The following is a 14,550-nucleotide window of genomic DNA, read 5'->3' on the forward strand; positions in this document are numbered from 1 at the left end:
ACTGACTCAGGCAGACGTCAAATTACACAGTATAACCCTCACCGGACTCTTACCCTTTTCGACTATTGCACTTTCATCCATGCAGACATACAGATCCCTTAAGCTGCTGCAAGTTTGGTACTAACACTTTTGTCCAGAATGGACAAGCTCAGGTGGTTAGTAGGGGAACCTTTACATTAGTAGAGGTAACACTGGTGCTGTAGGCTGAATAATAATAAGAAAATAAAACACCAGGTGAAATAGTGTGCAGGGATTTTGAGAAGTGTACAAATACTGTTGTTTTGTTAGTTCTCTAGCTTGATTCTAAACGCAAATAATAAATACTAGGTGCTAGACTATGTAAAGCTTTTGTGGGGGTTGTCTAGACTAGGATTTAAGTGTATAGCATGTTACCACTTAAAATCCTAGCCTTCATCAAGCTTTGGTGACTACTCAATTATGCATGTAATAGGTGAAGATCTTGTGTCCTAGAACCCAAAGAGTTGATCGGTAATGAGAACTCAACATTCACTGGTATCGAACAAAATATCCAAAATCCAGATGTGGGACAGTTATTGTGGGATTGGAGCAAAGTGGACAGCTTATCTGCACTCCGCAAACAACATCTCTGAACGTTTAACACAAGAAAGCTCCTACCACGGAACCTGAACTTAAAACACTGCTTTAGACAATAGTTGGCGCAACACTGTAGGTAGTGGAGGTATCGCTCTCCTCATCAGTGGCGGGTCACGTAAAAACGATCCTCATTTACAAACTGCAGATCTCGAAAATCTTGGATGCTGTCCATTTAACAAGAGAAAGCACCATTAAAACTAAATATCATAGTTTTATTTCTCTGTGTGAAATGATCAAAACTGATGGCTCCAGTGTATGTTTTAAGTTTCCAGTTACCAGCATGGTATGGCACTGTTGTACAACTGAATTCAAGCAAGGGTTCGCTGTCTAGGTTTTATTCGTGGATATAACTGTAAAAACAGAATAAAAATGTCAGGCTTCACATGGTCGATACCAAGTTAAATATAAATCAATTCAGTTATAACCAAGGATGTACTTATTAGCAAGAACTGGGTCATGAAGTGTTTTGGGGGTGAGGTTTTTGTAAGCTACAACATATTCTTAGGTAACTTCTGCAAAATTAAACCAGAAGCAGCAGGAGGCCAAGGGCTGACTTATTCCTGCCAACGGCAGTAAAATTGCTGCTCTGAAAATGGCTTGGTTCATTCAGCTCAAGATCCCAGACTAGACCAAAGGATGCTTTTATCTAAGTGCAAGAATTCCCTGTCGAGCCCTAGACAGAGCTTATTTCCTGCTCAATGAGGTTTCCTTAGGCATTTTTGTCCCCTGTATCTCTCTACTTAGCAGCCTTGCATTCCTGGTCTATTCTGACAGCAGTCTTCCATTTGACTGAGTGCAGCAGAAACAACTTGCCTACAGTTGTCGTCTTCAAGGCTCTTTCCCATTTTAAATTTCTACATATCTATATATTGCTTAGCTTTTGCCAGGTGTTAAAAACCTTCCTAAATAACCTCCTGGGCCAAATCTTCAAGTTGCCTACTAGAGCCACCACACTTTACACAGGGGCCCTGTATTTTAGCCAAGGGCAAAAAAATCTTACCAAAGATTAAAAAATAAACTATATTAAATCTACTAACTTGCCAAATAAAACCCAGCACTAATCTCCCAACCATAGCCTCTCCTTTTTTGTTTACCATGACACAGGGGCCAGAGAGAATAAGGATAATCTGCTTTGCACCACTTCATAGCAGTGTATCCAGGTGATGCACAGTGGGATTCTGTGGGACCAAGGATGTATCTTGTGTTCCTACTTCAGGAAGATGTTAAAAATAGGAGGGAGAAAGTAACTTAAAAAGAACTTACCCCAAGAAGATTTTTAGGCACATAGCCTTCTTTATCGTTGAGGCGGGCCCACCACCACTCCGTTTCGTTGTCATCCTTGCGTCGTAGAATAGTAATGGCATCGCCCTCGTGGAACGACAACTCATCGTTATTCTGGGCTTCGTAATCCCACAGAGCGTACACCACTCCTTTATTCATCACCCCCAACTTCTCTTGCACTCCTGTTAAGAACAAATTAGAGGACACACTATATGGTAAAAACTCCTATTTTTCCCTCTGAGAGTTTTAGTGTGGACACTGTGGCCGAAATATTAGTCTCTTATTAATAGAATTTCATGAACAATTTTCAGTACTTCCATGATTAAATGCTTTCAGAAACTTAACTGCTTAATAAAAACAAATTTTACAGAATATTATAAACCAATTTAGAGCATGAGGTTTTCCTCTTTTATTATATATGCAATAGAAACTTTACAATGTATCTTTTATTCATATGAGGATAAAAATAGTTTTACAAATCATACAATGGTTTGAGCTGGAAGGGACCTCAAAGATCATCCAGTTCCACCCCCCCTGCCATGGGCAGGGACCCCCTCCACTACACCATGTTTGAGCAAAGCAGCTTTATAAAAGAACTGCTGTATATTTCTCACAGGCCTGCTTTCTACAACAGACCTTATGCAGTAACATTTGAAGCTTTTGAAAATCTGCACAATGTCAGGTATATAGAGCCTTAATAAAGCTTATATCCTCTGATGTAAATTAAAAATTTGTCTGCTCCATCAGAGTACTTTTCTTGCAAAATATATCTTAGTAACTAAGTACATTCTGTAAGTTAACTATTCTTATCACATATGCACGTCTTTGTGTGATCTGCTAGAAATTTGTGCATCTGAAAGTTGGAGTATCTCTGTCAAGATACTTGACAGCTCCGTTACTGTCAAAACCTCCCCATGGAAGCATTTTCTTCACATGAAGCCAAATAAAACTTTTAAAAAATCTGTAACATTAGAAGGAGCCTGTGAAGTAAACTCAGAGAACAGAAGGACTATGAGCAATGTAGTAACAAAAAGATTATTTTGGTTTAGCATTTTGAAAGAACAGGTGATGGGCAGTATTGTCATGTCTGGGCCTAAGCAGCTGTTTCATGCAGATCAGAGACATAAAGAGACGAATTTTACAAAAGCTAAAAGAGTTTGTAAAGCAGTGTCACAGCTTACCGTACAAGAACTGGGAACACTGAATGTAACCTTCTTCCATCTCTTCACACTTGTCTGCCGCAGTTTCTATATCGCTTATAGTTGAAGCAAAAATAGCTGCCCCAGATTCAACCAGTAGTTTACAGAGATGAACACTATTGCAAGAAGCAGCACAATGCAAGGGTGTCCTGAAATAACGCAAAAATGCACAGATGAAAAAATAAACTTCCTTGAATCTTCACTATTTTGTCTGGCAATATAGAGTTTAGCCTGTCTATTTTTAAAGGAAATTGTTCTTTTTGATTATAGTATAGGTATGCATTGTCCAAAACCTGTCAAGCAACTGGAGTGGATTCTGGTATTTATGACTCTAGTAAAGCCAGACATTAGAAAATAGATGTTAGCAAAAATGTCCATTTTCACAGCCTACAAAGCTGCTGGGTATAAAAGGGTATTTTCCAGTATGAGGAAGTTTGAAATAAGGTGAAGGTGAAACAGATCAGCACTGCAAGGTTTCACATCCCTTCCAAATGCTTCAGAAGGGCTACATCTACTTGTAAGGCTAGATTCTTCCAAGAATGCCAAAATCTGTGGTGGGTTATAGGACAAGGAAACTTCAACAAATTAACTCTTGTCATTTGTTATTTACAGCTTACTTATTTCAGCATCTGAACAAGAACTGCAACTATACTACTAAATAAACACAATATGTAGTACACTTTATGATTCCAGTGTGTTTGCACGTTAGTTGAACACAATGTAACCTCGCATTTGAGTTCATCATCATCTAGAGATTAGAAAGTGCTCATTTGCTGGGGGTACAGGAGAAGGAAATTGTTCCCCAAACTGGTCTCGACTAAATTTTGAATGTGCATCAAAGTAGTGTTTTTCCCAGATGCTAAGTTAAAAATCTTGACACTTACCACCCATCGCTATCTGCTGCATTTACATTTACACCAAAATCAAGCAGGAACTTCACAATGTGGTGATGACCAGCACACACTGCATTATGCAAAGGTGTAATTCCTTCATCATTTGGTTTACTGGGATCATCAACCTATTGAAAACATGAAACAGTTCAGCACTTTTTTTTCTAAATATTTAAAGAGGTTGCCATTGTTCAGAAGCTCACCTCATATATGATTCGTTGTACAAGATCAAATTCTCCCTCCAAAGACGCATCTAGGAGGAGGGCCAATGGGTTGAACTTCACTCTCAAACCGTGACCTGTTCTTTCTGAGTTAGGTTTCTTCAAGTTGGTACGTTTTGTCTGAGTAGAGATGAAGGTTGGAGGGCATCATTTCAGGTTATATAAGCATTGCAAATGATTCAGTTACTTTTTAACTAGATTAAGAATCCCATCCTCCTTAAATGGTAATTAGAACTATGCATTAGTCTCTAAATAAAAGGCTTGATATCTTACTACATCTTACTCAGTTAAAAAATGAAAAAGCATGCCAGTATAATCTAGACACTTCTAACTAAAGGCAGTGAGTACAAGGAATGAAGTACTGAAGTCACTGGTTTTTGAGCACCACAATCTTAATTGTATCTAATACGAGCTGAATGTGTCTCTGGTGGATTGTCTGAGACACTGTCAAAACTTTTGCTTAGACTAGAAAGCGTGACACAATTGAGCCTCAGTATCAGTCTCTACTCAGAGGAATCTTTGCCTTGAATTAGCAGAAGAATCTGCTGTAGCTCACTACTGACAAGTTACGAGTTTTGCTGTGGGAAAGTATAGAATATGAAACTATTTTATGTGACATTCTAGCTGGTGTTTGTCAGAAGAAGCATTCTCAAGATCTGAAACACATTTAAATGTGTTTTGAGAATTTTCTGAATCTTTCACATGTCCTTGTCGCCAGAAAAAAAAAAAATCTATTGTTAATTACAGCTTTTATAGAATGCTTTAAGTCTCTAGCACTGTAAGATGTGTTTTCATTTGTGCTCCTCTTTAGTATGGCTATTTCAGTTTCGAAAATAAACCTCCCACAGTATGCACAGTATCTGTTGCTAGCATATTCTATTCTCCCAGAAACATCCTGGCCCACTTGTGCTCATGGAAGATGCATACAAGGCTCTGTGCACACTGCAGTCAAATTGTAAGAGGAACACAAGGTCCCTATGTGAATCAAAACCCAGAGATATTCTTTGAAACCAACATTAAAGTGAGTCATATCAACAACTAAGAATAAAATTCAGTTTTCTCCCTATTTTAAATTCTCCATATGCTGTAGATTTTGGTAATGACAAGTATTTAAAAGATTCTGGTACAGCTGGAGGAGGAACTTTGAAAGCAATTCAAATTATGTGACAAGCCCATTAGAAAAACATTCCTGCAAAAACAAGTCAGCTGCATTGCTGTTAGTGTTAGCCCTGGTCTCACATCTCTCTACTGAGAGGGGAAAAGGAGTGCACTTCTCCCAAACAGTTATTTCAGCTTGCTTGCAAATCAAAAAGCTTCCCACTGCCAAAGCTTACCCTTAGTTTCATACAAATAATTATCTTTGTAGGCCTAGGGAAATGAAAAAAATATTTTTAATGGAATCTCAGATCCCAGAATTAGTTGTACAACAAGACTATATCCCCAAAAATGTTCTCCTGTTGCCCATATGCATATTTTCCTTATTAAACAGTACAGTAGTTAAGAAACTAATCCATCAGAAATCTCCTTGGAGCCCCCCGCTTCGCTTTTCTTTCAGTATCATGAAACATGAAGTGCAAACACACCATTTAACGTAATCTTACCATCTTCTAGTTATGCTTAAACACACAGCTGATTCTATAGTTCACAAAATTGTCTTTTTGCTTTGTTACTTACTTGAGGAAGTGGAGGAGGAAGAGCAGGTGGTAAAAGAGCTTCGTCTTCTACTGGCGAACTGACTTCGGGTGTGGGACTGGATGACTGTTCAGTAGAAGGAACTATAGCAGGATTGTTATTGTTATCTTCAGTTGTCTCAGATGTTTGATTTGTGGTTTCAGTGCTTATCAGTTCCTCAGTAGCAGGAGAAGGTAATTCATTATCATTGGCATCTGATGAAGGGGGTGGCTCATCGGGAAGAGGAACCGTAGGTTGCACGGAAATAGGTTCTTCAATATTGCCATTGGTGCTAGCGTTGCCATTATCAACATCAGCTAAGATGCCTATGAAGTCCTGTGGATTGCTTGGCTGATAAAAAGGAGCACTTTCTATTCCTCCAGCAAGAGTATTGAAGCGCTGATATAATAATTTTTGTATATTTGGTCCACTTGGGCCTTCTGGTTCAGTGATAGAACTACGCTTCTTTAAGGGCCTAGGAGCATTGGCCAGTTTTCTTCTCAGAGCTTCGAGGTCAGCATCACTTTGATATCGTAGGGGTGAGTGCACAATAGGTGTGAGCTTAGTAGGACTGAGAGGACGGGGAATGTTTTCCACATTGCTGTTTTCGCTGGATGGTGGAGCATTTTCCAGCTCTTGCTCTTTTTCAGAGACCTCAGTCTGAGGCTGAGATTGTGGCTGTGAGGAAGTCTGGGCAGGCAAAGAACCATGAAGGAATGGCAAGGGTGAGGGAGAAGTCGAACCTGATTGTAATACAGGTTTTCCATAAACTGAAGAAAAGAAAGATGGAAAACAGTGAAGAACAGTTTACAAATTACGTAATAAAATATTTGCAAATGAACCACGTATGTCTCTGTTGCTACTTGCTTGACACCAATAACAGAAAGAAAAAAAACATCAATATAATTATATCAAAACAGAAATAAATACTCACCTGTTGGTGATGCTGATGCTTCTTACAATTACAAACTACAAGTAACACCTGCAATGTTTTTCCTCTTTCATGAGGAATCAGTAAGAGTTGAAAAACTCTCCTCTCTAGACACTGTTTTTTCAACTTGTTTCTGAAAGTATTGGTAGAGTATCCAGACTGTATTGTTCTAATTGCATTTTGTTTTAAATAAAAGGTAACTGGATGTATACTTACTTATCACCCCAAAAATATATGGCATCATTTTTCTGCCATGCTGCATAAATAGAAACCTCTCCTCACAGATTTAGGCAAGTTTTTCAAACTGATACGGAAAGTAAACTAAGCCCAATAAGTAGATCTTAACAGTGTATTTCAAAGGAAAAAAATAAAGCAAAATATATTCTACCTGCTTTTACTGACTTATTTAAGGTATTGTATACAGCTTGTTGATAATTCTTTGGTGGTGTTGCTTGCTGAAGATACATTGAATAGATGGAACTGGAGTTCACTGTCTGTGGCCCTTTTCTGGGAGACTGAGGTCTTGATCCTTTATCAGCTAGAAAAGGTCTGATTGCCACAGTTAAAGGGAGTTCTGGCCTGCTGTCTCCTCCTGGAAACAAGGGGGGACCGGAAGGTTGATACGTAGGGCTGGGAGGTACAGAAATTCTCTGTTGAATCTGTTGTGAGGAACTGGGCTGATGTACATTGCTTGGCGGTGGAAGTGGAACAGGTCTTTGCCGATTCGTTACACTGGTGCCAGGTCTGGGCAGACTGCCATCCTTCCTTCTTTCTAGAGAATTTGTAGAACCTGTTCCTAAGGGAACTGGACTTGGATAGGTCCCATAGTTTTGAGGCAACTGCTTGCTTACACCAGGAACTGTTGGTGGCACCTTCCCCAGGTCAAGACCCTATGTAAGAAGGATAAATAGTATATACAATTTAACCAATATATACAATTTAACTAATTAAATAAAATACTTGGGAGCAAGAATATTCCTCACTCAACAAAACATACTAATAATCTTGTGTGACAACAAAGGAGTCAATATAAACAATTTGTTCCTTAATCATTAGGTGTGATTCTACCTGAATTTATCACAAGACCTGACCATACATCAGACTGAGGCTGCTATTGAAAGGCATCTTCAGCTACAATACATTTATATGATTCCAAATCTATCTGCGTACTTTCAAAGCCTGAACAAAACTTGTTCTAGGTTCTGGATGTCAGTATCTAGTTGATAATGTATTTGGTAACATATAGTGTGATAACAGAGTTTACCCAAACTATTTAAAGACAAGGCCCTTATTCTTTAAAGATTACAGTCTTAAAGAATTCATGAAGTACTAGAACAACAGTGCAACAGACAACACCAGTGGACTCACTCAAGGATGGATTTAATGACTTTTGTGAGATTTTTGTGAGAAAAAGAGCATATTCAAAAAGTGACAACCTACACCAAGGAAAAAGAGTAACAAAGATTTGATTAGAAAAGTAGGAAGGTGAGGGAGATGATTAGGAGAAGCAAAGGGAGAGAAAAGGGAGACCAGATATGTAAAAGACCAGGAAGGAATACAAACTACTGAAGTTGGGAAAAAAAAAAAAAATCAATTGTAATATGCTAAGAACAGAAAGGAACAGGAGGAATACAAAGGTAATTTTCTTCATGATTTTTAACATAATCATCATCAGAGAAACTGAATGTGTATGTAACTGAAGTGAGTTCAGCTATGGAAAAGTACATAATTTCAGCAAAACAGTCTATAAATATATCACAGATGAAACCCACCAGCTTATCAGTACTTCCTAATACTGAAGTTGGCAAAGGCTGGCTGGATATAGTTCCTTGTTTTAAAGCAGTATCCATGCTTGATTCTTTCCAGTCTGTGTTGGAGATCTGAGGAGGTTTCACCACAGGGGTTGAGCTCTGTTTAAGTATTGGCCAATTTCCATCATTAGCTTGAAAACAGACAAAAATACTGTATTTAAGATAATCCACACCACCATTGTAAACAAGCAAAACAACATGTGAAATGATATTCCAGAAATGAAATACTTCACTATTAATGTTTGATTCAGAAATCAATACTGAAAGCCCAATCACTGCATATAATATGCTGTTCATTACCCTTTGACATTCAATTTTGAAAATTTCTATAGAAAAAAAGATAGTTAAAATTTTGGTTTGAGCACCGCATATTCTACTATTAGAAGGCAAACAAGTTCAGAATGAAAATCCTTACAGAAACACTTCTTCAACATACTTCTTTTGGTACTATTCAGAGACACTGTCAAATTACACTAAATGTAAGTCTCTATAAGCTCTGAGTGGACTTACTCCAAATTTAAACTATGGTTGCTAGACTCATTCACTCACAGCAGGATGTAAAAACTCATTCCAACAATGGGGTGGAACAAAAGCATACATTCCTTTGCTGGTAGCGGCAGTTAACTTACCTTTTGTTTTTCCTCAGCAAACTCACCTGATTAGAAGTGCCCCAGAGATTTAATTTGAAATAAATTTATAAAGTAAGCTGACAACTTCAACTCACAGTGTCAAGATAGAAGTCAGGCTTTTATCTTCATCATATGCAAAAAATCATGCACAGTTACACATAAACTGAGGCAACAAATTCTTACTGAAGTCCTAGATGCATTGATATGTTACTTTAACTCTGCGAGATTAGTTAGTTTCTGTTCTCTAAGCAAGAGAGTTTAAATAGCCTTATAATTACATCTGTTTTAGAGTAACTAAATAGATCCCTGGCTAGATCCTAAGGCTTTGATTTCCCTTTAGAAAACTAAACTTCAGGTCATCTCTGGTCTCCTTAGAGAGATTTCTCCTTCCCTCTTGCCTGTAACTATCCTAGTGGAGCACTTAGGATCAGTAAAGATGACGTGTAACACGTAACTAACTGTACTAGAGGATAACAACTAAAATGGAGGGGGGGTTTGTGTGGGTGGGTGAAGATTTACTGAGATTTCTGGACCCCATAGTAAGACATCAAATGAAATCAGGTATCTAATGGCAAAGTTCCTTACATTTCAGTTTTAAGCCCCTAAAAAACAGAATCAGCAAGGCTATTTCTAGAATGCTTCGCCATCCTCTGTCTAGTACAGCAGCTAGTCTAAGAATACAGTGAACTTAACATCACCACTCTACTTTCTATCCATGAGCCTTATCCTCTTTATTAAGTATCCCTTTTCTTCCCCCACCACGGAAATGACAACCTGAACATTTCTTGACAATTACCACCCAGGGTTTTCACTGTATGAGTGCAAATTCACTCTATTATTTCATAAACCTATTCATGGGCTTGTTAAAATCCTAGCACTTTTAAGTGAGAAAAAAAAAAAAGTTATACATCTGCATTTAAGCTACCATACTAATTATTTTTTAATTATATGTGCAGACCATTCCTTAATATTAGGCACACTATATTGCATTAACCTTTCAAAATCAGATCAACTGTGTTTGAATTCTGAGAGATAATTACTTTGTTGCAAGACTTTTTTCGTGGTTGGTCGTTTATACAGGGTTAACTCTTGCATATTTTTACACTGAGAATATTGTCCAGAAATCACTTTTCACACTTGCAAACTGCCAGGAAATAAAGTACTGAGGCCTAGCTTTAGTGCTGGCAACATCCAAGAACTGGACATGTTGGGGTTTTTGTTCGGTTTTGGTTTTAATCATCTGATTATCAAAAGCAGGACCAAAAGATGACTGTTTAAACACTTTGACCCTAAATAATGGCAAATTTTCCAAGTATGCATTGAATTAATGTCTACTGTACAAAATACACAGGATATTCCATAACTCCAGTAAGGTTATGATTCAGTAAAACTTTTTTTTTTGAAGACCAGTAAAAGGTGTTGTAACTGATTCACACTAAACATGAAAGCATCTTTGCCGTTAAGTTTAGTTACTAAGAAAGCACTTAGAGAAACAATAGTGAAAATCCTGAAGAATTTAATTATCTTACCTGCAAATACAAGCTCACACTCTTATATTAGATAGTTATAAAAAACTTTTTGTAATCCTCCAAATTCCAAATATTAGCATGTTTGTCCTGAAATTCTGAGGTAACAGACTGGAAGTAAATTCGGACTCTCTCTCCTCTCTCTAACTTCCCTGTTTCATTCTACTTATATAACCTTCAGAACATAACTGTCCCCACCTTCATGTCCTTCATATCACAAGCTGGCAGACGTGCCAACTGCCATGCATTTTTTATGAGCGCCCCTCTCGCGTACTCACACAACCCAAGCTGAGTCTCAAGCACTTAACTAAGCTGCTGTTGCCAGAGGCTGTGATAGGTGCTAAGAGGAGGCAACCAAAGAGGCAACCAAAGCGTCTGCCTTCTGCTATCTTTGGTTAGACTCAACAGGTCCCAGACACTCTTGCCCATCTGATGGCAACGCCCTTCTGACAAGCTCTCACGAGCTCCTGCTCTCAGCCACCCCACAGCCATTTCAGCCAACTGGCTTCATTTTCGCCTCCAAACGTACCCTATCTCTGCCACTTGTAAGACTACCTAACACCCAACGTTATTTCAACTCTCATCAGTCCATTTTGCGTTTACATAAATAAGACAGTGACATGCAGACACGAAAGGTTTTGTGCATTTTCTCTGACTTTACCTAAAAATGTTTGTAGGTCTGGATCCAGGATGCTTACTATAGCAACTGAAGCACAAACCAAGTATAACGTTTTTGTCCAATGGAAGTCAGCAGGATTCTTGCTATTGACTTGGTCAGAGTGAGCTTTTATTCCAACTCTGGGGCCAGTGCAACACAGAAACTCAAAGTTTCCCACAAAGTAACTCAAGTTAAACATGTATGTAATACATCTATCTAATCTGAGATATACTAAAACATGCTTTGGTTATTACCACGAATTTTCTAAGAACAATTAGAAAATTTCAAGGTTTTTCAATGAAGGAAACTGACTCCTAGTGTACTACTCCGGTACTCTAGGGATGAATTTGCTGCAAATCTGTTTCCTTCAAAGATGAAAAGCAACTTCTAAACAATTTTACATTTCAACAGCATCTTCTGCATGCCAGACCACAACACGAGTTCTTAAGATGCTGTTTAATATGCATCTGTATGCAAGAGCTCAGATGACCATATTAAAAACTGAGTTCTTAGCTAGCCAGAGATCTTCTAAGGACTCACAGTGCTGGGTGTCAAAGAGAGTAGGTGCCAGGCGGATGACATTGTGAACAGCAGACTGAAGAGAAGTGGGAGGTGACAGAATAGGATCCACTATTATGTCTAAATCAGAAACCTTCCAGGTGTCTGGAGATTTTTTCACACACCCACAGTCTGTTTCTACCGGACACACCAAGGCAGATCCAGTTACACAAAAAAAAGAAAGAAAAAAAGTGGTGGAAAAATTATAACAATGACAATGGAGAAATTAGAACAGGAACACTCAGATAATGAGAAATTAAAGCATGACAATTGAAAAAAATTCTCAATTTCTTTTTCTTCCTGAGAGTGTATAAGCTTCTCCTTACATAAATCTATCTTACAGAAATTTATTCAAGTCCCTTCAGCATAATAAACCCTAAGTCAGTCCTCAGGTAGAACAATTACTTTAATAAAATCAAAAAGTTGTCATTCAGAGATCTTGTAACCTCCTGAGGTAGGGCTAGGGGTGGGTATGTATATCTTCTGCGGTTGATATTTACAAAATAGCGAATTATTTCTGGTTGGTGAACTTCAAAGTTATTAACTGTCCTTTCCCATATGTGGGAGAGGAATCCACATGTCTGAAAACAAAACTGCTGCGAATCTGTCACTTTACCCCGCGATTAAGTCATTCCATATTCTTAAGTATTATCTATAAAACCACAGTGATAGGGTTCATACAGCCTTTGAATTAAACTAAAGGTATTGTTAAAGCACCAATATCAATGGAAAAGAGTTTTTTTCGAGTTCTGTTTGAATAGTTTCACTTCCCGAAAACCTTGGGGTTTTTAGGGGGGCATTTCTGTCATTCTTTCCTAGAGAGGTTCAGATTGTATTCCCTCCATCTCCTCCTCCCCACTTGAAAGCGTGCTGGAAGCTTTGCTGCAGTATTCAGTTTTAAGTACTGGAACATATGTGAATATTGCAGCAGCTTTGCTCTAGTGGTCACTGTTTATCTCATTTTTATATCTCTCCGAAGACATCAGGTAAACTAAGTCCTGTGGTTAGACCCACGGATTGGTGCATTTTTATTTGTATTACGTGCGTTTTCCTAGCTAATCATTTCTTAAGAATTCTGATTTTGCTAAGATGTGAGCAGACAGGTAAGCTTTGCCAGAATGAGAACTTCAGGCACAAATGTCATGACTGGCTTCTTTCAGTCTCCAATGAAAACCAAAAAATGATAATAAAAATTCTATTTTGTAATGTGGATGGAATTATTAATTTCAGGAGACATGAGAACCAGTTTTGGACATAAAGTTCTGGGGAGTATTTTAGAGGGGCAGCTCCTTCACTAATGAAGGCAGAAACAAGCAAACAGCATCAATGCTGTTTATTCCATTTCAGAGATCCTTCAAGAACCACAAATTCTCATATCTCAGTTGGAGCAAAAACCTCCCATAGTTTTATTCTGTTTTCCTACTTAGCTTCCGTCTGAGAAGTAATATGATTTTTACTTGTTCATTAGCTTTGTTTTACTTGACAAAAGCAACATACTGTAAACAGTTGTTTATGATATAGTTTGCCACAGAATTGATTTCATTAACACAGAAACTAATTGAAAAGGTATTAAAGACAGAACATAGAATCTGTGAAGGAACATGTGCTGCTCTTTTTAGTGAAGTACCAGCTAGTAAATTTCAAAGAAAACACTCAGTCTCCTAGGGAAAATTAATGGAAAGAGGCAAAACCACCTCATATCAAATGACTAATGTCCAATTCGCAGATCAGTATTCAAGGCATCTAAAACATGCCTGTTCCACTACAGAGATTATGCCAACATTGGGTCTCCTAAGATCACTCCTTTCTTTTTCACTCCTTTCCAAACTACGTGTATTAATAAACACCATACTTAAATGCTTACCAGATTTCGATCTTCCATGTGTTGAGCTAGAAGCAATGGTGAGAGACTGGGGTTTAACTGGATCTACTGGTACAGGGTAAGTGCCAGCACTTGGAACTTGGATGTAAGGTCCTACTGCTGCCACCCTTCCTGAAGCACTCAAGGATGACTGGGGTGATGAAGTTCCATTAATACGATTCAACTAAAAAAAAAATCAGACAAACTGAAATGTGAACTTCCATTTAATCTAGGCATTTGTGCACGAATAGGTGGTCTAAATTTAATTATGTAGAACCATGCACTGTAGCTAAGACATCTTAGCAATTTAGTTACCATACTCCATGCCTCTACACACACACACACAAAAATAGTAGTAGGAAGTACAAATTGTATTCCCTAAAGTGAACACCTCAAAAATTAATTTCTCTGCCACATTACAGGCATTTCTCATAGAAACCTTTATCTGTATGAAGTCCCTTTCACTGTGACTTTCTTAGGCAAATGGGCTAAAATAAGTTCTTAAATAATCAAATATGTAGGTTTTGGTGGTGTTTTTTTTTTTTTAAGCATTACCTCCAGCTAGGAATACATATGGGAATCCAGAATTGATCTCTCCACTCCTCATATAAATGGTCTACTCTGCAATTTATTTTTTTTAAAAGTTCCAGACAACTATTAAGACTAACTTTATCAGATCATTTATATTTTTATCAATTT

The 14,550-nt window shown here is 37.9% G+C and overlaps 1 protein-coding gene across 2 annotated transcripts in view; it reads right to left on the minus strand.

Moving 5' to 3' along the window:
* Nucleotides 1–703: 703 nt before the first annotated feature.
* Nucleotides 704–14,550, minus strand: part of PPP1R13B (protein phosphatase 1 regulatory subunit 13B) — a 54,029-nt gene continuing 40,182 nt past the window's right edge. Inside the window, exons 9-18 of one of the 2 annotated variants that reach the window (XM_086612786.1) lie at nucleotides 13,855–14,035; nucleotides 11,973–12,128; nucleotides 8,581–8,750; nucleotides 7,197–7,698; nucleotides 5,881–6,647; nucleotides 4,189–4,326; nucleotides 3,980–4,113; nucleotides 3,078–3,244; nucleotides 1,879–2,078; nucleotides 704–965 (exon numbers count right to left, since the gene is read on the minus strand). In XM_086612786.1, coding sequence (XP_086468912.1) covers nucleotides 924–965; nucleotides 1,879–2,078; nucleotides 3,078–3,244; nucleotides 3,980–4,113; nucleotides 4,189–4,326; nucleotides 5,881–6,647; nucleotides 7,197–7,698; nucleotides 8,581–8,750; nucleotides 11,973–12,128; nucleotides 13,855–14,035 — 2,457 coding nt within the window. In that variant the 3' untranslated portion in view covers nucleotides 704–923. The remainder of the gene's footprint in view (nucleotides 966–1,878; nucleotides 2,079–3,077; nucleotides 3,245–3,979; nucleotides 4,114–4,188; nucleotides 4,327–5,880; nucleotides 6,648–7,196; nucleotides 7,699–8,580; nucleotides 8,751–11,972; nucleotides 12,129–13,854; nucleotides 14,036–14,550) is intronic. The other variant, XM_086612787.1, reaches the window with a different exon arrangement.

The sequence above is a fragment of the Tauraco erythrolophus genome, chromosome 6, assembly GCF_009769465.1.
Source record: "Tauraco erythrolophus isolate bTauEry1 chromosome 6, bTauEry1.pri, whole genome shotgun sequence".
NCBI lineage: Eukaryota > Metazoa > Chordata > Aves > Musophagiformes > Musophagidae > Tauraco > Tauraco erythrolophus.